A 24,483-nucleotide genomic window follows, 5' to 3' on the forward strand; every position below is an offset into this window, starting at 1 on the left:
GCGTCTTTGACAGTAAGAGAGACAAAGATGTTCTCTTAAGTTAATAGGATGAAGATTCGTTGGGTTGAGGCGTATTGTAAATGGCTCACATGGCGGCCCTGCTGCTGGTGCGGACCTGTGGAGAGCAGGGAGACACAGCACTCCCGCAGGGTCCAACCGCCCAGTCTGATGCCAACTGTGGTGCCCTTGCTATGCCAACTGTGCTGTGCATGGGTACTGTTTGCTCCAGCTGCGTGTTTAAGTGTGGGAACCACGATTAGCAGCGATCTGCGCATTTAAGCGAGGAAACTGCAAGTAAGAGCAATCAAGGCCCAAAACATAGACTGTCTATTGCTTTCCGTGGATGCAGCCTGACCTGCTGAGTTCCTCCAGCATTTCTTTTCTGTATTGTTTTTATTTATTTATCCTTTTTAAATTTATTATCCTCACTGATGGTTTAATTGATACTTGCTATTTGCCTGTGTACCTGTGGAACTGCAGCAAGTCAGAATTTCAGTTCATCTGCTCATTGAATTTGTGCATGACCATAAACTCTTATTACAAGTTCTGAACATCTGACGTACGGACGGAATACATGCAGCTGCAGTGGTTTGTCGGCTCCAGGAAGGAGAATGCTGTCCGCCATTTTGAGTCAGATCACCTTGCCGTCGACAATCAAAATCAGCACAGTGTGCCTTACCTAGGGCAAGAAAAGGCTCGAAGCCTTTCCGATGATTTAAAAGCTGCTCGTGCAGCAGGTTCCGACTTCACTACAAATTCGACTTAAAAGTAAGACCAAGGAACGGATCTCGATCGTAACCCGGGGACTGCCTGCCTCATAATGTGAAACATAGCAATCAACTCACGCTTTCTTTGTTCCGTAGCTCTTGTAGTCGATGGCCGCTGACACTCCCACGATAATGGCCGGAATGAGGTAGCCGCAGAGGTAGAAGTATTTTTTCCGTGAGTATTCGCTTTCAAAGACCTCCACCAGCATGAGATAGAGCTGCACGCCTTCCAGGCACATCCAGATGAAGGCAGCCAAGAAGAAGAAGTGGAGAACCCCAGCAAATATGGAGCAGGCAATCTGGAACAAGAGAAAGGCCAGAAGGCAGGATAAGGGGCGCATTGGGAGGAGCAAAATGGGCATGGGAGGAGAGAACTTTGTACCTCCCGCCGTTCCGGTATCATGACAGATCCAGTGAACACCACACCACAGAAACAGGGTCCTTCTAGCCTGTGCCAAACTATTATTCCGCCGAGCCCCACTGACCTGCAATTGGACCATAGCCCTCCATGCCCCTCCCAACCATGTACTGGCCCACATTTTTCTTCAATGTCAAAATTGACCCCGTATTCACCACATCACTGGCAGATCATTCCACACTCCCACTACTCTTTACATGAAATGAAGAAGCTCCTCATTGTTCCCTTTAAACATTTCACCTTTCACCCTTAACCCACGCCCTCCAGTTCTTGTCTTACTTAACCTCAGTGGAAAATACCTGCTTTTATTTACTTCATCAATACCCCTCATAATTTTGAACACCTCTGACAAATCTCTCTAATCCATGAGCTATCTATGTCTTTATCCCTTTCTTTAAGAACACAGCATGGGCAAATTAACAACGGGCAAAGTTGCTTGTGGAAGAAAGTTCCAGCCTCCCACCAATAGACCAAAAGCCCTGAGAGTAAAGCCCTGCAAAAAGTACTGCAAAAGCCCTCCCCACTATCGAGAACATCTACGGGGAACGCTGCCGTCGGAGAGCAGCAGCAATCGTCATGGATGCACACCACCCAGCACACGTTCTGTTCTGGCTGCTGCCATCAGGAAAGAGGTCCAGGTGCTAGGAGACTCACACCACCCGGTTCAGGAACAGCTGCTTCCCTTCCACCATCAGACTTCTCAAAGACAAACTCAATCAGGGACTCATTTACAGACTCTCACTTGTGCGCTTTATTGATTTTTAAAAAGCTCTCTCTATATTGCACAGTCAGTTTGTTTACATTCGTTATCTATTTACCGTTCTTTATTTGATTGACGCTGTGTAGCTTTTTTTGCACTACCAATTAGTGGTAATTCTGCCGTGCCAGCAGAAAAAGAATCTCAGGGTTGTATGTGATGTCATATATGTACTCTGACAATAAACCTGAAATCTGATTAAATTTAAATTTTAAAACCTAAAAAGAAATTTAGTGGAACTTCTTCACACAGAAAGCAGCAGAAGTGTGGAATGAGCTGCCAGCTGAGATGGTCTAGGTGCAGGTCAGTGGGACTAGGCAGAAAAATGGTTTGGATAAACATAGAGAAAGGCTGGAGGAACTCAGCCAGTCTCAGGTGTCCACATGAGGTATATCTTCAACTCCTATGGAGATTGAAAGACTAGCTGAGTTCATTCAGTGTTTCTATGTGTTTTTACTACAATCACAGCATCTGCAGTCATTTGTGTGTTTCATTCAGAAAAAGTTTGGCACAGACTAGAACCTCTCACTGTGACGTTGTGTTCTATGTTCACTTCTAAAGCGTCAAGGATTATAATCACCAGTCCTAGACTCTGCTCACAGCAGAACCAGTTTAGAAACGGAGAACACCAAAGCACAGAAACAGGCCTTTTTGGTCCTTCTAGTCCGAGCTGAACCTATTTTTTTTTTGCCTAGTCCCACTGACCTGCACCCTTCATACCTCTCCCATCGATGTACCTCTCCAAATTCTTCCTAAACCCACATTCACCATCTCAGCTGTCAGCTCGTTCCACACTCCCATGAAGAAGTTCCCTCTAATGTTTCCTCTAAACTTTTTCCCTTTCACCTTTAACCCATGTCCTCTGGTTTGTATCTCACCGACCCTCAGTGGAGAAAGCCTGCCTACATTTACTCTGTCTGTCCCCCTCATAATTTTAAACACCTCGATAAAATCTCCCCTCATTCTTCTACGCCCCAGGAAATAAAGTTCTCACCTGTTTAACCTTTCCCTGTAACTCAGTTCCTGAAGTCTGTGCAACATCCTAGTCAATCTTCCCTGCCCTCTTTCCATCTTATTGATATTTTTCCTGTCGTTAGGTGACCAAAACTGCTCATAAAAGTTTGTTCACTTATTCTGGACCAATTACTCCATATTGGAAATGTTATCACCCCCACCCCTCTCCATCTACTTCATCTACACCTCCTGCTGCCTTGTAATAGCATTGAAAACCTAGCCCACCCTGGCCATCCTTTCCTCACCCCCTCCCCACTCTCATCAGGAAGAAGATACTGGAGTATGAGACAGGTTCTTTCTTCTTGTTATCAAACTCCTGAATGAATCTCAAAACAGTAAAACTAAGTTACCCTTGCTTCATACAAATGGATCTTTAACTCTGAATTTGCTCTGTGTTTGCTCCATTAAGACGGATCTCTGTAACTCCGCATTTTAAACCTGATGAATCACATTTGAGATGTCTCAGCTTGGCACATGTGTCAATAAACTTGAACTTTCGTCATCTTGATCTGGTCCAGACACTGACCTGCAGACCACCCTTATTTTCTATTCCCATTGCCTTTCTTCTGGGAAGTTCTGTTGCACTCAGTTTAAATTGTAATTGGAAGCTCCCATTTCCCACAGCTTTGCCTCTGTTGTTCACTTCTTGGTATCTCATTTTTTAATTGCACGAGTTAATAAAGCCAGACACCTTTGAGAAGATGCCGTGATCTGCCCTTTTGATCTGCTGCGGTCTTGGGGTGTGAGTTCCAATATTTAGACCCAGCGACGTCAGGAGTATGTATTACTTGGCGGGGAGAAGGGGTGGGATGGGGTATCGGCAGGCGTGGATGGGACAGAGGAGTCAAAGCACAGAAAGGTTGGAGGAACTCAGCCCGTCTCTCAGTGTCCATCGGTAAAGATATTTCATTGACCTTTCGGGGTTTGAGCCCTTCCTGAAGCGTCAGTAATCAGAGGAAGGGCTAAAGCCAGAAATATTGGAAATATATCTTCACTTCCTATGGACTGTGTGAGAACAGCTGTGTTTCTCCAGCATTTACTGTGCTTTGACTACAGTCGAGGTGTCTGCAGACTTTCGTGATTCACTCCATGGGTTAGAGAAGACCCATCCTGCCCATCTACTCATTCTGTGACAATTTAACACAAAGATTATGCTGAATGGACATAATAAATTCACAATGTTTCATAAAAGTATCTGGTTATCTCAAATAGCACAAAAACTGTGTGACAAATCTTTGCATTTATACATTCTACCCACAACTCCCTTTACTTCCTCAAATAGAAACATAGAAGATAGGAGCAGGAGGTCATTCGACCCTTCGAGCCTGCTCCGCCATTCAACGAGATCATGGCTGATCTTAAAGTTCAGTACCCCATCCCCGCCTTCTCTCCGTAACCTTTAATATCCTTATACTGAAGAAATATATCTAAATCTTTTTCAATTTCCCATTTCTACCTGATGTAATTTTATCTTTAAGCACAAAGAAAAAAAAAAATTCTGCAGCTGCAAGCTCTGTGCCCAAGATGGCAGCGCCTGGGCTGGGCAGCGAACGATGAGGGGTTGCAGACCAGAAAATGGGGAGAACAACACCCCCCCATCCCAACCGTTGAGAAGGAAAAGCAGAGAAGATGACCCTACCGGGCAGCAGACCAGTAAAGGGATCAGTGGCTGAAGGGCCCACACCAGCTGCGGGACAGCTGGAAGCCGGCTCATGGGAACAAGGGATCGGAACCTGGATTCGAGAGGGTGCAGAGGGCAAGAAGGGCCCAGATCCTGATCAGGTCGGAGGTTTGGATCTGGAGCTGGTGTTGGCAATGGATGCAACAAGGGTCTGAGCAGCTGCAGAGGACGCAGGAGCGCTGGAGGCGAATCCACGGAGACAGTGACTCTGAAGGGATCCTCCTTCACTTCTCTGTTTGTCATATTTGCTAATGGCAACTCTTTGCCTTACAGCAGGTAAAACAAAATTTCGTACAATGTCACATGTTCTGCAGAGTAAAACCCCTGTTATCCCTGCAACCCGAGCATCCGGCAAAAAAAATCACGGAAAATAAATAGGTAAAAAATACGGAACCTTAAAATCGGTGCGTTTTGCCGTTAGTTTGCCATTCATACAACCGCAATCTCAATCAACTGAAAATTTCACTTACTCGGCATCTACCAATCCCCGTAAGTGCCAGATACCAGGTGTTTTACTGTATTATATGTCAATAAAGGCTATCTTGAATCTTAGAGTATGCTACGACTCTGGTGCTGGGCAGTTTATCACGCAGATTTTAAAAAAAGATTCTCTACACCTCACCCCACCTCATGTCCCTGACCTTCTTCGGTGGGAGACACAGAACGATGAGTTCGAATTGCCTGTATGACTCCTCCCCCCCCCCACCCCCCCTTGGTCCAGACCTACACAAAGAATGCAGCAGGACATCCCAATGGGATTCTAACTCAGGGACAGAAAATGACAAGCTATTTTAGCAACAACAAAACCATGTTTGCTCTCTGTAACCCATCAGCCATCTCTTTAAAAAAATGAAAACAATCAGGTCTATCGTTCAAAGAACCAGTGACATTTATATAAATGACTAATCATCACTAGCCCAATTTCAAATTTTGCGTTAGCTAAATAATTCATCACCTTTCCATGTAATTACATTAAAAACTCATGCCAATCGCAAGTGCATCGAATTTACGTGACCTCTGGAACCTTCCTTGGAAGCAAAAATATTTGATGAGACGAGGCGGGAGACTGAATAAATAAATGGATGGCAATTATCGAGGGTTTGATGAGATAATAAACTTGTGTTTGGTTCAAAACTGATTCCTAGTGCTGTCGTAAATGTAAAGATTCTGGTTCTTTCAACCTTTTCAACACAACGGGGTGGGGGGGGCGAAGAGGAGACATAAGGGAGGGTGAAAGAGAGAATAGAGGAGGGAGATAATGAGAGAGGGAGAGTGAAGGACTGAGAAAGGAGATTAAAAGAATCCACAAGAGTGGGGAGAGCAAATGTGAATGTTTATATTTTGCTGATACGAGCCTGCAGCTGACGTGGACATTTACCCCCTCCATAAATCTTCGTCCGCGAAGCCAAGCCAAAGAAGACACGAGCTCCTGACTTTTGTACTTCAGTGTAATCCATTCGCCTTCTTTACCACCCTATTTGATGCTGTTCGGACAGAGAGAGGGAGTTTCCGACAACAGACAAAATGTCATGGGAATTCAAAACTGCGGCACGGTTGGCGTAGCGGAGAGCTCAACGCCTTAACAGCACCAGTGATCGGCACCTGGGGTTCGAATCCCACCTTGCCTGTAATGAGTTTGTACGTTCTCCTTGTATCTGTGTGGGTTTTCCCCGGGGGCTTCGGTTTCCTCCCACCGTTCAAAACGTACCAGGGGTTTAAGTTAACGGCACAGACTCGTGAGCTGAAAATGGCCTGTTACCGTCCTGTATGTCCAATCTTTAAAAAAAATTGAATTTAGGAAGCCATTGATATAAGTTCATTACTCTATTAAAGTGAATATGGCAGGCGGAAATCAAATTTGTGTAATATTACTTGCACCATTTCATGATAATGAAGGAATCTTTCACTTTAATAAATGTGAAGGTTGTGATCATGTGGAATTGTGCAGGTGGTTGGTGCCGAAGTGCAAAAGGGAAGAGTTTAGCCACGTTGTTAAGGTGTGGCTGACCTGGGTAGAGCGCATAGAAGATTGTCGAATTTAAGTTCATGGCACAAAAATGCCTTGAACAATGAGACGGGTTCTTCGGCGAACGGTCTAACAGGCTATCCCTAACTTTCAAGCAGCTGTGCAAAGGACTCCATTTTCTGAGCGTAGAATGACAATGAAAAGGAAGATTAATTAGAAGTAAGTGCAGCGTGGGAACACTGTTGTTGGGTTCATTCAGGAGCCTGACGGCTGCAGGGAAGACAATGTCTATAGGCCTGATAGTGCACTCTTTCACACTTTCCAGCCTTCTCCCCAATGGTAGGGGATAGAAAGTGTTTCTGGGGCGTGATGGATCCTCCACTAGGCCCTTTCATTCTACACCCAAACCCCAGTAATCGTACCCGGGTCCTAGGAGGGCTACCACCCTGCGATTACTGGGGCTTGGGTGCAGGATTCAAATCGAAGGCAGACCTACTTGCTAAATCACCAACCCAACGATTGAAGGGGGAATCCCACCCCCCCCCCCCCCACAATGACGCGGTGAATGACATGTCACACACTCACCGAAAGTTCATGATGTTCAAATGTTGGTGATGTACCTCTGCAGCGCTGACATGACCGGAGCAAGCGGGTCGGCCATTTTGATTTTCAAGTTGGCCGTGGAGGAGACCTGGGTAAGTTTATCTAGGTTCCCTGACCACCTCCGAGGTAGGTCAAGGACCTGGTTGGGTTCTGACCGGGTTGACCTGGTTGGACCCTTTCGAATTGCCATGTAACTGAGGCGCTAACCATGCAAATTTCCCAGTTAACCCCATTTTGCACGGCAGTTGGAAAGGGCCTACTCTGTTGGCTGTCTTTCCTGGGTAGTGGGAGGTGTAAATGGAGTCCATGGAGTGGGTGGGGGTGGGCTGGTGGGGGAGGGAGTCCGTGTTACTGCCCTCACCACCTTGAACCACTTGAAATTTTATTCACAGCACAGTAACAGCCGATTCTGGCCAATGAGACCCATGCCACCCAAATACATCCAATTAACCTACAACCCCCAAGTTCACTGAAGGGTAGGAGGAAACCGGAGCCCCCGAGGAAATCCCACTGAGTCATAGAGAGAACGTACAAACTCCTTACAGACAACATGGGATTCGAACCTAGGTTGTTAGCGCTGTAATAGCCTTACGCTAACCGTTACATTAACTGTGCCACCCCAAATATTCTCAGTGACAGTAGTGCTAGAAAATAAAGGGTGTTCCAATAATGTAGGCAGGTCTTCTTGTGATGTTGGGGTAGTTTCGATGAGTGACGTCATGTAAGATTCAAGAATTTGATAGCCCTTGGAACAACAACTTATTTGATCAAGAGGTGCTGGACTTCAGACTTCTGTACCTTCTATCTAACCTGGTACGGAGGTGTCTTACAAACTTGTTCTTTCCACTCACATTCCACCTTCAGTAATCCTTATGTAATAGGTGCTCTGTGATTAGTAAGGGATTGCTGAAGGTGGGATGTGAGTGGGAGGGGAAGGTTGAGAATCACTGTTTTAATTGTACCTCATTGACTCGTCATGTGCACGGTTTCAGAACTCCAAAGGAAATGGGCCAATGACCATTTTTCTCAAGCAAAATATTTCAGTAACAATTGGGTCTAAAGCAGTAGCTCTCAATGTTTTTACCCCCCCCCCCACTCACATCCCACCTTAAGCAATCCCTTACTAATCACAGCACACCAATGGTATAGGGATTACTTAAGGTGATATGCGAGTGGGGGAGAAAAAGTTGAATCACTGTGCAAAGCTGACCATGCCACTTGTGACTCTAGGATGACCAGCATGGTTGTGGAGAGACTGGATACCTTGCACTTGTTCCCCTGAAATGAGGAAAGACTGAGGGTTGGAGTGAAACTGGAATGTCTGCAGATGCTGGGGTCAATCAAGTACAATACACGTACACACTGGAGAAACTCAGCAGATCACACAGCATCCATAAGAAGTAAAGGGTAACCAGAACTTTGGGCCTGGGCCCTTCATCAGGCATCCTGAGGGCAGCCCTAACTTCTTGTGCAGAATGGTTTATTCCGAAGGTGCAGCCTCGATGCTCCGGGTAACAACCTCCTGCGTGCCACATACGACCTGGATTTAGGAACTTGCCATCTCTCCTTGAATGACAATATGGCTGAACTATGGGTACTGTTGAGTTGAGCACGGTACATCTACATTGCTGGGTACAAATTCCTGTTCATTTCACAACAGGCGCAAGAAGGACATCAATGGCTGAGTCAGGGGCTTACCTGGTAGTTAACCTTATTGACTCCCACGAGGAAGATAAATTCTGCGACAAAGAGGTTAATGCACAGGTTCTTGTGGATGGTGTTACGATCACTCTGCAGGCCTCGAAAGAAGCAGAAGGTGAAGATACAAATGCCCAGGCAGACGAGGGAGATGATGATTCCCGCCCAGGTGATGATGGAGAGGGTCAGCTCATGCATTCCGTTGGTGTACTGCAGGCAAAGGTTGAAGGCAGGTTTAACATGTACGAAGAGTGACCCACAAGTCATGGCCATCTTCCCCACCCGCCCGGTCTCTCCTGCAGAGTCACCACCCGCTCCCTTGCCAACGAGACGGACGTCACCTGAGGTCCACCATACGGCAGTGAGTTGGGATGCACTGAGGCTATAGGTGGGTTCAGGCAGGTTAGGATAACTGGCACGGAAATGGCGGATGGAACACAGTGTGGAGAAGTGTACGATCATGCACTTTGGTGGAAGGTATAAAGGCGTGGATGATTTTCCAAATGGGAAGCGAGTTCAGAAATCACGAGGGACTTGGTCCTCATGCACGATTTCCAACAGGTTACCTTGCAGGTGGCATTGGTGGTAAAGAGATCCCTGTATGAAAGGATTGTTATATGAGGAGAGTTTGATGGCTCTGGGAGGGTAATCACTGGAGTTTAGAAAGATGGTGGTGGGTGGGAGCCCATTGAAACCTATCAAACACTGAAAGGCCTGGATAGTGAGGAAGTGGAGAGGATGCTTCCTATGGGTGGGACCAGAAGGCACAGCCTCAGAATTCAAAAACGTCCCTTTGGAACAGAGATGAGGAGGAATTTCTTGACCCAGAGGGGAGTGAATCTGTGGAACTCGTGGCCGCGGACAGCTGTGGAGGCCAGGATGTTGGCAATATTTAAAGCAGAGGTAAATAGGTTCTTGGTTAGGAAGGAAACCAAGCATTATGGGGAGAAGACAGGAGAATGAGATTAAAAAAGATGATAAATCAGCTGAGATAAAATGGCAGGGTTGACTTGATGAGCTGAATGGCCTAATTCTGCTCCTATGTTGAATGGCCTGTGTGCTTTAATGTTTTGCTCAGCCATCAGCTATCCAATGATGTTGTGTTACTGGGAGCAAATCTGTTGGAACTGGCTCTTTTGGGGACTTTATGTGCTTAAAGGTTGGCATGGACAATGGAGTGTTGGGCCTGTTTCTCTGCTATATATCTCCACGAAACCCACCTGTCTCATTCACTAGATCTTTTCTGGTTGCCCTGCTTGTTAATTTCTCTTGAGTGTCTGTCCAATTTTCCCTTCTCAAGGCCTTGACTGAATTAGTTTCCACCCCCACTTTTTTCTGTGAGGTTCACATTGCCATTTCCCTCCATTCACAAAGTTTTCCTCTGCCCGACATTTTCGCCCTGCGTTTCCCAACCCTTGAACACCAAGAGTTGTCCTCTCTTCCCTGTGCCTGAACCACCCGTCAATGGGATTCCATCCAACCCCACTGAAGGCCACCAGGCCTTCACTAGGCCGGACGTGAGGTGCAACACATTTCCAGCTCAGTTAAGTGCTAGTCCCCCTTGCCTTTGGAGTCGCGTGAAAGGCAGGCTTCGAGGGGAGCGTGTGGGGTTGCTGGGGGGAGGAAATTGATCCACAGAGCAGGGAACAGACCCATCTGCCCATTGATTCTGCACTCACCCATCAAGTACTAACCCGACACGAATCCAATTTTATTCTCCTTTGACTCCTCCAAGATTACACCACTCACCTATAAACTGGGGTCATTTCACAGTGGCCAATTAATTCACAAAACCCCATGTATATGGGACATGGTAGAGGACTGGAGCACTCGGGGGAAACCCATGCAGTCCTGGAAACTCCACACAGAGAGCACCGGCATCAGGGTTGAACGCAGGCTTGCAAGGCTGACTTGCCTGGAGAGCATGCACGTGACAATAAAACAACTTAATTCCATTCGCTCATGCAGCCTGGCCTGCAAGAGAATGAATCTCAGGGCTGTATGTGATGTCAACGTACGCATTCTGACAACAAATCTGAAATCTGGATCACTGTCTCCCTTTCTGAGTGGCACCAATCCCCCCTGTACTTTGGGCTTGGGTACATGAAATGAAGCTCGGTCAGTCATGTGGTTATGTGGCCACTCGGCCCTGTGTGTTTGGGGCAGCTGTTTGAAAGTGCAATCCAATCAGCTGGTTCAACCAGCCTCTCTCCAACAGCTCTCGACCCCCAGCATCTGCAGATGATCTCGTTCCTTTCTCTGTTTATTAAATTCCCACTCGAGACGAGCATCCATCCATTGCTCTTTCAGGTAACATCTTCCAAACAACTGCGTGCGTGAAGAAGAAATCCCCCCTGAGCGCATCACACACATCTGAGCGCACTCATCCCGAGCTCTCGCTGGCAGGCAGACGGGGCGGCTAATCGGATCGCACTAGCAAAAAACGGTCCCAAACAGGGCTAAATTTCCTACTTAGCCACAGGTCATTTCATGGAGGCGCCTTTGGTGAATCTTGCTCCCAAGCCCAAAATTAGAACATCTCTGTGTAAAAAGACTTACCCCTAAATTTTCCCCCCTTCACCTTAAATCAATGTCCTCTGGTATTTGCTATTGTTGCTACAGTAATAAGGTGCTGTCCGCCCTATCTAAGCCTTACATAATCTTATGTACCCCTGTTAAGTCACCTCTCATTCATCATCGCAGCAAAGAGAAGAGCTCTGTCAACTTCGTCTAAATGTTTTGCAATCCAGGCAACATCCTGGTAAATCTCCTCTGCACCCTCTCTGTAGCTTCCACATCCATTCTGTAAAGAGGCGACCAGAACCGAGCACGATTCTCCAAGTGGGGTCTCACCAGCGTTTTATAGAGCCGGAACACTACCTCATGGCTCCTGAACTAAATCCCCTGACTAGTGATGGCCAGCATCCCACACACCTAGTTAACCGCCTTGTCAACTTGCGCAACAGTTTCGAGGGGTCTCTGGGCCTGGATTTCAAGATCTCTCTGTTCCTCCACACTGTTTAGAATCCTGCCATTAACCATGGACTCCATTTCAAGTTTGACCTTCCAGAGTGCATCACTTCATACAAATCCAGATTGAACTCCACCTGCCACTTCTCTGCCCCAGCAATGAATCCTCTCGATATCCTGCTACAATCTACATAAGGTGCCATTTGGAAAGGGAAAGGAAAATTGAATTGAATCAACTTGAATTGGGTTTATGGTTGACTCCAGCAACTTCCCGTGACAGAACAGCACACCCCATCCCTTCCCCACCTCCCTATACCCTTGGTACTTCACCACCACCATTATTAAGATGGGGTGATGCTGGCATCAGGGAAAGTCTGGAGGAGATTTAAGAGAATGATCCCTGGGGTGGGGATAAAAATGATAGTAAATCAGCCACTATGGAATGACGGGGCAGGCTTGATGGGCCAAATGGCCTGATTCCACTCCTACGTCGTAAGCGAGGAGGAACATACAAGGAGCGTTTGATGCCTCTGGGCCAGCACCTGCTGGAGTTTAGGAGAAGGAGGGGGCGATCTCTTCGACACCTCCTGGGAAGAATGGATGTGGAGATGTTTCCAGTCGTGGAAGAGTCTGGGACGAGAGAGTTTAGCCTCAGAATAATAGAATGTCCCATTAGAGTAGGGATGAGGAGAAATTTCTGTCAGAAGATGGTGAATCTGTGGAATCTGTTGGGAAGAAATTTGGTAGATTAAAAGAAAGTGTTGATGAGTTCTTGATCAGTTTGGTTGTCATAGGTTGTGAGGTGAAGGTAGGAGAATGGGAGGAAAGATAGATCAAACTGAATGCCCTAATTCTGCTCCTATCTCTTCTCACCACAGTGGAATAGCGCAGAGCGGGGTGAGAGGAACTTTTCACCCTGCCAGTGCTTCTGGGCACAGCATGGGGCTTACCTCAACCTCCTTGTGAGCCATGATGATGGCAAAGTTGGTCAAGTGCCTGCACTCACACGTGGTGTGAGTCCTGTTGGTGTTGATCAGCTTGCAGCCCTGCGTGGACCAAAAGCCCATCATCGTGCGTTCCGAGTAGCTCCAGAATGAACAGTTGGCGTTGAAGTAGTTGTCCGGCTGGAGGACATACATAAGGGAGGAAAGAAGGACAGAGAGAAGGTCAGTAATTTCTGGGGGAACCCCAGTAACCCAATGCAAATTGTACAGGTTCACCAAAGAGATCTGGACCGGCGATAAATGAACCATCGAACATTACAGCACAGAAAAAGGCCGTTCAGCCCTTCTAGTCCATGCTGAACTGTTTTTCTGCCTCGTCCCACTGACCTGCACCCAGCCCGTATTCCTCCATCCATGTACCTGTCTAAATGTTTCTTAAATGTTAAAATTGATGACTTCCCACCCCTGCAGTGAACTGGGATTCAACTGGTAGGGTGTGGTGCAGATGGCTGGGCCCGCCCCCCCAACTGCTCACATATAACCCTGGTTTCCCACCTAAACCCAGAACCCTTCTGAACACCCTACCCTTAATTATAAGCTAATAAAAGCATTTGTTCTCCCTCCAATCGTGAGACCTTTTATTCACGCTACAGCCCTTAATGTTCCCCTTAAATATTTTCCTCTTGCACCCATGTCCTCTCGTTTGTATTATATACCTAACCTCAGTGGATAAAGCCTACTTGCTACTTGCATTTACTCTGTCTATCCCCCTCCGATAAGAGGTTAATGTAAATTTTTTTTTAAGCACGGTAACAGGCCCTTCCAGCTCACGAGCCCGTGCCGTCCAATTACACCCAATTGACCTACTATCATGGCAAGTTCTGACTAAATTTTAGGTTTCATTCATATGTATTACCTCAGATCAATTGCAAAAGTTCCTATCATTCGTGCAGTTTACATGCCATTTTCTGCTTTAAAACATTAGCTGTCAAGATTCTGGTCGTCTGGAGATTATCGCCAGGTATCTTCAGAAGCAAAGAGGGCGAAGAAGGAGGTCTGTGGCTGAACTGACCATTTTGGCCCACAGATGCCACCTGACCAACGTCTGGAGGCACAGGAGAGAGTGCAGGCACTGGAATCTGGAGCAGAGAGCACTCTGCCGGAGGGACTCAGCAGGCGGATCAGCATCAAGGGGAGGCAAGGAATGGCCAGTTTCTCGGAACAGAACCCTTCGTCAAGGATCGTCTCATTGCTTGCTCAAGACAAACCAAGGAATCTCTCCCCATTTTAAAGTTACATTTTTAAAAATTGAAGCCCGTGCCACCCAATTACACCAATTGACTTACAATTCCCGTTTGGAACAGTGGGAGGAAACCGGAGTACCTGGAGGAAACCCACGCAGACACGGGGAAAAGTTACAAGCTCCTCACAGCGCGGGATTCGAACCCGGGTCCCAATCGCTGGTGCTGTAACAGCATTGTGCTAAACACTACGTAAACTGTGTCGCCCTGTGTTTGCTTTGTTCTGTACTGAATACTCTTTATCTGTAACTCAGATAGTCTGCAATGACTCCTGCTTTCATGTCTACCCTTCCCTGCTCCCCCTCACCTTCCATTCTGTCCCTTTACTGGTGTAAGCCCCCTGTTTCTCTTTCCACAAATGCTGCACGACCTGTGACTGTTCCCAAGCATCTTCTTGTGTTTCAACCATGGGGCTGTTAAGGTGGACCCAAGAAGTCCACGTCCAACGAGTAAATGGAAGCCAGCTACTCCCCTGAACCGCGACGCAGCGCACTGGGTGAGAAAACCCTCAATGAGCTTTTATGCCTCACGGGATAAGACTTCAGGAGGTCAGAGCTCGGGTGGCAGGGGGTGCGATCAACTCACGTCGATGTGCTCCAAGGTGAAGACCACCGGTTCGGTCACATAGATGCGGCTGGATTCCTTGTTCATGGATGCCGCGATGATGTGCGAGTTCACCGCGATGGTGTAGTTCCGCCCACTGCCATCACCTGCCACCTTGATTGTCGCATTCTCCGTGGTCAGAAACTGCCCCAAGCTTTTGTACAGCGTAAACACCAACTTGGCTGCAAAAGTGTTGAGAGGGAGACAATGGGCATAGAGGAGGGTTAAAACTAATTAAAAAGAAAATAGAAAAATATTCCTTTTGGAAGACACAGACATTCCTGGGGGAACTCAGCAGGTCGTGCAGCGTTTTGCTGAGTCTCTCCCAAACATCTGTGTGCTTACTTCAACTCCAAATTTCTTGTTTAAACGTACTAATTTTAACAGTGAAGTAGCAAACTAGAGAAACACTGGAGACGGCCAGTGATTGAATCTAGAGCAATGTAAAATCTACTGGGAGAACTCTTTGGGTTGTGTGAGAGAAGAGGAAAGTGGACCAAAGCATCCCAGGCCAAAGCAGTCGCCATTCCTTTCCTCCCACTGACCAGTTTCGACCCGTCGAGGTCCCCTGGCAGGTTGTTCGTTACTCCGGATTCCCTTTCACACCCACACAGAACACAAATGTTTATCGGTCACGTTCGGGGGACAACTCTCAAAGTGCCACTTCAGAACAAAATGTCTAGACCAGTGGTTCTCAACCTTTTCCTTTCTACTCACATCCCACTTTAAGTGATCCCCGTGTCATTGCTGCTCTGCGATCAGTGAGGGATGGCTTAAGGTGGGATGTGGGTGGGAAGGGAAGGCTGAGAATCACTGCTTTAGACCCAACTGTCACTGAAATATTCTGCCTGATAAAAATGATGATTGGCCCATTTCCTTTGGAGTTCTGAAACCGTGCACATAACGAGTGCAAAATGAAGGCGGGGACCAGAATTAATGGGCAGAGAGAGGAGGGGCGAAAGAGCAGTAGTGCAGGGCAACAGGGAAAACAACCGCAATTGGATAGGAGAGGAAAGGTGAGAGTTGAGCGGGAGAAGCTCTGTCAATGCAGAGCTGGAGGGTATGAGACTTAAGGTTAGGGGAGTGATTCTCAACCTTTTTTTTTCCACTTACATGCCACCTTAAGTAATCCCTTACTAACCACAGAGCACCTATGGCATAGCGAAAGGGGTGGGTAATGGAAACCGAAGTAGTGGATGTTAATGTCATTTGTTTGGAGGGTGCCCAGATGGAATATGAGGAGTACTTCCTCCAATTTGCAGACGTTTTCAGTCTGGCAGTAGATGAGACCACGGAAACCCAAATTATTTTCTCTTTAAAGGAAACAAAAGGTAAATGTTAAGATTGGAGCAGAAAACACTGGAAATAATCGGCTGGTCAGCCAGCAACTCAGGAGGGAAACACTAAATTAGCATCATTTCTGCCCTCACAAATGCTACCTGTCCTGATAAGTATTCCCATCCTTCTTAATCACATGAGAATTCCTCGATAGTCTTTTTGAGGACCACACTTACCCGTCCGACTGTTCTGCTTAATGGTGTTGCCGGAAAGTTGAATGGAGTTTCCTCCCATGTAGCCCTGTGGAAATTTTAGATCCTTCACTTGGCCTTCTGTGCTGTGCACACCAACCTCCAGGACTGCGTGAGCCATTTCCGGAAAAGTGAGTGGAGAGAAATCAAGGAGACTTGTTAGTAGGTTTTCTACACTCAAGTTACTGATCTTTTGTTGACACATGCTCTGAATTGAAGAGATGTTGTTGGGTCCAGAGTTGAATGTTGTCCCAGACAAGGTGAAAATGGCAACTTTCCACCCATAACTACGTTCATGATGCTCTGGTTAGTGAGACTGAAAAAAGCTTCAATCTCAGATCGAGGAACTCAAAAACTGCAGATGATGGAAATCTCGAGGGAATATAGTGAAGCTGGAAGGGTGCAGCGGGTCAGGCTGCATCCTCGAACCCTAGGGCACTTCGGCACAGAAACAGGCTCATCGGCCCTTCTAATCTGCCTAGTCCCACTGACCTGCACTTGGACCATGGGTCTGCACATCCCTCCCATCCATGTACCTGTCCAAATATTTCTTGAATGTCAAAACTGAGCCTGCGTTTACCAGTTCGTCTGGCAGCTCATTCCACACTCCCACCATTCTCTGCGTGAAGAGGTTTCCCTTCATGTTCCCTTTAAATTTCTCCCCTTTCTCCCTTAACCCATGTCCTCTTGTTTTTTTTTAAAAAACTTTTAAATTTGGACTTGCAGCACGGAAACAAGCCGTTTCAGCCCATGAGCCCATGTTGCCCAATCCCCGGTACGTTTTGAAGGGTGGGTGGAAACTGGAACCCCAGATTAAACCCACATACCAACTCCAGCCCCGATCGCTGGCACGATAACAGCATTGCACTAGTCACTCCGCCAATTGTACTGCCCTTCCATTTTTACCTCACCTCACCTCAGTGGAAAAAGCCTGCTTGCATAACAGGCCGGCACACTTCGCGTAGTGGTTAGCGCGAATGCTGTTAGAGTGCCAGAAAGTGGGGTCCAAATCCAGGGCTGACTGTAACAAGTTTGTACATTCTTGTGTCCGCATGGGTTTCCTCTGGGTGCACCGGTTTCCCCACCCCCTCCACGCACTAAAAATCCCAGTACCGTAGGTTAATTGGGATGGCACGGGCTCATGGATCGGAATGGCTTGTTACCCTGATGTATGTCAAAATTAAATTAACAATTAAATAATTTTGTACAGAGTTAAATAATTTTGTACAGAACTCCACCAGCTTCTCTTTGTTCACTTAACTTCAGATTAATATTTAAATCAGCGGTTCTCAACATTTTTCTTTCCACTCACATCCTACCTGAAGTAATCCCTCTGCCATCAACGCTCTGTGATTAGTAAAGGATCGCTTCAGGTGGGATGTAAGTGGGAAGGGAAGGTTGAGAACCACTGGTTTAAACTTTCCAAACTACAGTAAAATCCCCATTATCTGGCACCTACGGGGATCGTGGATCTAGGAAATAGAAACTTTCTGGTGGATTGAGACTCATTTTTACACTGCCTAATACACCATTTAAAAGACTAAAAGACAGTGCAAAATGTTAAGTAATTCGGAAAAAAAATCAATAATGAAGTCTTTAATTATGCAAAGTTCTCTTTAATCAAGTAATTTCTGTAGCTTACAACATGTAAATTTAAATTTGAACCCTTGAGGCTGGCGCTAACTGCCACGCTATCGGACCCACTGACCCCCAAGTTGACCCATAAAGCCGCACTAATATATTTAACATTAATAAAGGCTCTCACGAGGCAGGGGTAGGGAGACACTTCGGGAGAGTCGGCCCAGCGGCATTGGCCGGCCCTTCATCCTGGGCGTTGCCATTTCATTCAATCCCAACTTTGTTCAAACAGGTGCTGGGGGCAGAGCCCGGCCGGGGGCGCTCCGCCGGCTGAATATTTGCTCCCCAGGGGGTTGTGTGTTGCTTTGGAGAACATTTAAAATTGTAAACTTTTATTTCAAACTTTATTTATTATTCTTAAAAATATTTATTTATTTCTTCGATTCTTCCCCCCACCCCCGCTGGTTATTTGAGTTTGCGGTTGATGGGAATGCCAGATAAATGGCCCATGCCCTGTTAGCTGTTGGTCCAGCAACCTTAACATTGTACTAATATTGCCATTTAGTTATTAACGCCTTGAAAAGAACTTAGTTTAATTATGGCAAGATTCTCATTGTGTTCCATCTCTGCCAACTACATCCAACTATAATCCCAGTGATGATCTTATTCTGGGGGCACGGGCAGATTGGTCGCGAGTAGACTGAGGAAAGGTGAGGGATGATTGCACACCCATCAGCTCTCAGCCCCTGTTTCATCCCTCCTCCTCCTCCCCGCTTCATATGGGCCATCTTCCTCTCTCCTCTCTGTCCTGATGTGGGGTCTTGACTCCCAATGTCGACCATTCCTTCCCCCCCTCCATGACAGTGCCTGACCTGTTGAGTTGCTCCAGCATCTTTTTCACATTGACTGTGCCACGTGGGTACAAGGGGCTTTTTTTCTGCTGAGGTTGGGTGAGATAAGAACTAGAGGACGTGGGTTAAGAGGGAAAGGGGAGAAAGTTAAAGGGAACATTCAAGGGGATTTCTTCACATGTTTACCAGCTGAATTGGCAGTTTTGACATTTAAGAAGAATTTGGACAGGTACATGGATGGCAGGGGCAGGATATGGCCGGGTGCAGGTCAGTGTGACTAGGCAGAAAAATATTTGGCACAGACTAGAAGGGCTGAAGGGCCTGTTTCTGTGCTGTAATGCCCTAGGCTCCAGTATAAGATGAGGAGAAAGTCAAGAGGGGTGTGAATTCTTGGAATTCTCTATCCCAGCGTAATGTGGACGCTCAGTCTTTGAGGTGATTCAAAATAATACATGATTGAGGGTATCATTGGTGATGAATAAGGGCATGAACTTGAATGTCAGAGCATACAATAAGGGTCCTGTCAGAGCATACAATAAGAGACATGGAGGTCTTCAGCTCTCTGTAACTCTGCACTTCTGTACTGTACCGTAGTTGTATTATGTACAGGATAACTACTGGTCTGCTCGCAAAAAAACCTCCACTCCACCTTGGAACATGCGAATAAACCTGACCTTGAAATTGTGTCTTTCCAGCTTTTTAGTTTTCTGTCCTGTGATGCATTGTGTCCGGGGACCTGGAAATTGACTTGCAAATAGGGAATTAGATTAATGCTTGAATCGGAGCTCATTTCAATGGTGGGAGTGCTGATCAGGTTTTTTTGTCAAGGGATAACATTGGCATTCCGGGCAGAATGGTCTCCTTCCACACTGATTTTTAGAACTAAACTTGGAGCAACAAAACTTTTGTGCTCGTCAATCAATCTTTGTTGCTAAGACGTCACCAGTCTCGCCAGCCTTTTCTGCCAGGTTCTTCAGTCAGAGAAGGGCAGTTGGAGAGATGGCAAGAAGTAGCAATTGTCATCAGGCCTACCGTTCACTCTACTGGTAAAAACACAAAATGCAGGAGAAACTCAGCAGGTCAAACAATGCCCTTCATGTACCAGAGGCTGAGACACATAACTGACGTTTCGGGCTTGAGCCCTTCATTAAAGTATGAGAAAATGCCGGCAAGCATTAGAACAAATGCACAGGAGGGGGTGGTAGGGCAGGAGATGATAGGTGGAGAAGGGAGGGAGGGGATGAGAGTAGCAGGGGTTACAGATGGAGAGCAGTGAGAGAGAAAATCCCACAGAACTCCCTTCATTCTACTGGTTAGGCTGTTTGGAATATTGTGTGCAGTTCTGTTTACCACATGAGAGGAAGAATGTGGTTGGGCTGGAGAGAGTTCAAAGGAGATTCACCGAAGATTCACCAGGAGACTGACTTCAATAGCCTTTGATGCCCTGGTTAATCAAGAACCTATCAATCACTGTTTTAAATGCACCCAATGATTTGGCCTCCACAATCTCCTGTAACAATAAATTCCACAGATTTATGTCCCTCTGGCTGAAGAAATTCCCCTGGATCTTTGTTCTAAGTGGATGCCCTTCAATCCTGAAGTTGTGCCATCTTGTCCTAGACTCTCCCACCACGGGGAACAACCTCCCTACATCTTCCCTGTGAATGCCTTTCAACATTTGAAATGTTTCAGAGACTCCCCCTCCCCCACCATTCCCTTAAATTCTAACGAGTATAGGCCAAATTGGTGGGTAGAATTTAAATAAACTGCACGAGTAGGCAAAACACCCTGGAGGTGGATTGTCTACCCGTGTACACGCACCATGCAGCTGCTGTTGGTCAATTTGTAAGCGATCGATGGCTGCCCGGGTAGAAAATGACGTCAGCGCTTGCGTGCAATGTCTGTCTTCCTTACCCATGCCACTGGAACTCCAGAGCGGTTCCATTAGTGTGGGAGAATTATGGGTAAGAAGGACGACCATTGCTCGTGCCCCAACTCTGCTCCCCACCAGCCCACTCCACTCCCCTGTCAGCCCACTCCGCTCCCCCAACCCTGACAGTGTTCTCGCCCGGCCCTGACTCTGCTGTTCCTCCACGCAATTCAGGGTCCAGTGTGTAAGGAGCTGCAGGGGCCCGCTACACGGGTAAGATGCACGGGTGCTGAGCAGCCCCAGTTTGTAAATGGCTATAGGTATAGACATACAGGACGGTAACAGGCCATTTCGGGTCAGGTGTCTCGTGCTGCTCAATTTACACCCAATTAACCTACACTCCTGGTACATTTTGAATGGTGGGAGGAAACTGGAGCCCCCCGGGGAAAGCACGGGGAGAATCTACCAACGCCTTACACACAGTGTGGGATTCGAACCCCTGTCCTGATTGCTGGTACTGCTATGCCCTCTGTGCCCCTTCAAAGTTAAGGTGAAAGGGGAGAAGTTCAGAGGGGAGCATTGTTTTAAAAAAGCACAGTGATTATTTGATATCTAGAACATGCTGCCAGAGGAAGTGGTGGAATCAGATACAGTCACTGTTTAACAGGCATTTAAACAGATAGATAGTTAAGGAAGAGGTAATGGTCCTAGTATGGGCATGGGATTAGCTCTCAATCTTGTGCCAATTTCTACATTCCTACCCAAAATAAAACTAAACGCTTGCTACCTCTTAACCCACTATTTTTCTTTTATCCATGTGCCTGTTGAGGACCCTCTTGTCTCCCCCTTCTTCTGGCTGTCCATCCCATAGGATGGTGATGGCCCCTTTCAGTCAGTTTGTGGGGGCTTTGATAGGTGCCTCCTGTAGTGGCTGTACAGGCCGATCCTTGACAGGCTCTGCTTGCCACATACTTGGCAGGTGAGGCCTGGAGGGGCAGAAGGTGCTCCCTGTCTCCTCTGTTGCCTCTTAGAGCTTGTTCTCAGCAGCGTCTAATGTTCCCTATAATATGGCCCTAATTTTCTAGCCTCCATCGCCGCCCCTGATGTCTCCCCTAAAGCTTCCTTCCTTCACTTTGGGACAGATGTCCTGCGGTGCTTGCTACTCCCGCCCTTGGAATAAGGCACTGGCCGTCTACCTTATCTATGCCTCTCAGACCTCTATTAAGTGAGCAAAGGGTGGGCGTTGACATTTTTACGCGTTGGATGACTCTCACGACTCTGGCACATGGCCCATTGTCCAATCCACCAAGGGTTGAGGATTTGGCAGCGTGGTTCAGTCAAACCCAAAATTACTCAGAAGCTTGGCAGGCTCAGGACTGGCCAGTGTTTGGAGGGGCCACCAGGTGCTGTAGGTTTCTGTGAGGGGCGCTGGACAAAGTGGCGAATCTCTAGCTCCTTTCACACTTGCCAGTGATCCCAGAAATCGAATGCCAATCGGCCTTTAAAGTGTGAAAGCAAAATCTGCTCAATGCTGACGTCAGATGATGTCCTCTCACGCCGGGGGTTGTCGGCCTCGACCCCTAGTACAATCCCCGGTGTCTGCAGGTGCCGGCGTTGAGATCAGGCAAGTGTGAAACGGGTAATTGCATTGCAGGCACTTCCGATTAAAGTTAGACCCTTGCAAGTGTGAAAGTGTTCAGTGTCCCAGTTAGGAGTGGTCTAGTGTGAAAGGCCAAACCCCCATTCCTATCCCGGGACACTGAAGGGCCAATTTACTGGGATGCAAGTGTGAAAGGGGCTACAGTCTGCCTTACGGCAGACAAAAGTTAAGGAGTTTCCTGTGTGTTATATTCTAAAATATGACAATAATGGTACCTTTCCCTTTCCAGAAAGCAAATACAATTTAAGTATGGGACTGAATCCAGATACAAATCCAAAGTAAGGAAGACTGGTTTCTTTCCCTCAAGGATATTAGTGAACCTGTGGGAACGTTAACTGCAATCCAACAACTTCACGCTCACTTTGCTTTTGATTGCCTTTTTCTTTGGAACACGGAGCTCATTTCAAATTCTCACACCGGCTGTGTTGGTGGGGGAGGGCGAGAGCGAAGTGAGAAGTTACACATTCTGGATTACAAATCATGCAGCACCACCTCACGCACTGTGTAATGCAATCTCAGCAGTGAAATCATGCGGAGTTTGCCTTCCAGCCTTGCAGTTAATTAGAAACGAAAAAAAACACTGGCAGACACCACCCCCCCCCACCAAAAAAAAGAACAATGCCACTTATTGAATATATTTTTGCAGTCTGAATGTAATTCGTGAAGCACAAATGGAGACAGATTTCCTCCTGGTGCCATTTGTCACTGACACCTCGACTGGGTACATTCCCTTATTGTTTTCCTCCCCTCTGAGATTTATAACTAAGTTCTTTTTAAAATACACTTACGACTTCTGCAGAAATATCTGGTGGGCCAGATCTTCCTGACAATGGATTCCTCAGTAATTATCCCATTGAACAAAATTGTCACCTACAAGTAACCATTAAGCCCCCCCCCACCATCCCCAGCGCTGCATCTTTCCCCGAACAGTTGAAAACAACTGGCCGGAAGAGCTCAGCGTGGGCGGGAGAGAAAGGATGGTCAGTGTTTCCGGTCGGAGTCCCTCACGAAGAGAGGTCAGGGTGAGAGGGGTTGGACAGGCGACCACCAGGGAATTGGTGAAGCAGGTTAAGGATTTTGGACAGATAAGGAGGTGGAGAAAGATAGTTAGGATTGCTCCTAAATGTCACCTGAAACATTTCTAGTCACAGTCTTTATTTCCCCACAGTAAGGGAACCTAAAACTAGAGGACAAATATTTAAGGTAAAGGAGTGGGGTGGTGGGGGTGGGGGTTTAAAAGCGACCTGAGGGCCACCTCTCTCTGTGGAACGAGCTGTCAGACAAAGTGACAGACATTTAAAAGCTTCTTGGACGGGTACGTGGATAGGAAATGTTTGGAGGGATATGAGCCAGACCCAGGCCAACTAGCTCAGATGAGCTGAAGGCCTTGTCTTTAAGGAGTGCGTACGCTCTTCTGTGTGAGTTTCCTCTGGGTGCTCCGGTTTCCGCTCACCATCCGAAAACGTACGGGGCTTGTAGGTCAATTGGGTGGCATGGGCTCATGGGCCTGTTACTGGGCTCTACGTGTAAATTAAATTCAAGAGCTCCATAAGGGTGTGGTATTGCTGTAATTTTCTACCCTGAGTTATGGAAGCTAAGGAACTGATGGGGAACTGGAATAAAAGATGAGGCCACAATCAGATTAAATCGCTGGGCAGGTTGAAGGCAGCTGCTGGTTAAATCTTGCTCTCTTGCGATGAAATATAACCAGTATCATGTCCATTCTAGTGTCATGACCCCAGAGACGATTTGGACAGCCCATTGGCTACTGCAGTTCTTCTGTTGTGGATGCGATGGAGTCCATCTCTGAAACAACTATAAGTGTTTGACTGGCAATTGGATTCCGTGAGCCAGGTAAAAATACAACGCTAGAGAAATTCAACAGGACAAACAGATAAGCATCACCAACATTTCGGGCTTGAGCCCTTCGTCAAGGTATTATCTTTGTCAAGGTTTATATCTTTATTTTTGTGGTACAAAGGATATGGTTTGACCTGCTGAGTTTCTACAGCATTGTGTTTTCACTTCAGTCAGGGTGTTTGCAGACTTTTGTGTTTTACCTCTGTTAGCCTGGAGTGAACAGTGCCAGTTTACAGAAAGTATTCAGACGGAGGGAACGCTTTGCAAAAGAGCCCCCTCTGATTGCGTTGGCAGAAGTCACTGAACACTGGAGCACAAAAATAGGTCCTTTGGCCCTTCTAGTCTATGCCAAATGATTACTCTTGAACTGCAGGGCTGAAAGATCTAAAATGAATTCTGTGGAACTGCAAGAC

The 24,483-nt window shown here is 46.9% G+C and overlaps 1 protein-coding gene across 11 annotated transcripts in view; it reads right to left on the minus strand.

Moving 5' to 3' along the window:
* Positions 1-24,483, minus strand: part of adgrl2a (adhesion G protein-coupled receptor L2a) — a 905,078-nt gene that overhangs the window by 51,740 nt on the left and 828,855 nt on the right. For all 11 annotated transcript variants that reach the window (XM_069939357.1, XM_069939367.1, XM_069939363.1 and 8 more), the window contains 5 exons: positions 16,237-16,359; positions 14,705-14,904; positions 12,825-12,998; positions 8,905-9,114; positions 846-1,066 (listed from right to left, as the gene is read on the minus strand). In XM_069939357.1, the coding sequence (XP_069795458.1) occupies positions 846-1,066; positions 8,905-9,114; positions 12,825-12,998; positions 14,705-14,904; positions 16,237-16,359 (928 nt within the window). The remainder of the gene's footprint in view (positions 1-845; positions 1,067-8,904; positions 9,115-12,824; positions 12,999-14,704; positions 14,905-16,236; positions 16,360-24,483) is intronic.

This window comes from Narcine bancroftii, chromosome 5, assembly GCF_036971445.1.
Source record: "Narcine bancroftii isolate sNarBan1 chromosome 5, sNarBan1.hap1, whole genome shotgun sequence".
Classification (NCBI taxonomy): Eukaryota; Metazoa; Chordata; class Chondrichthyes; order Torpediniformes; family Narcinidae; genus Narcine; species Narcine bancroftii.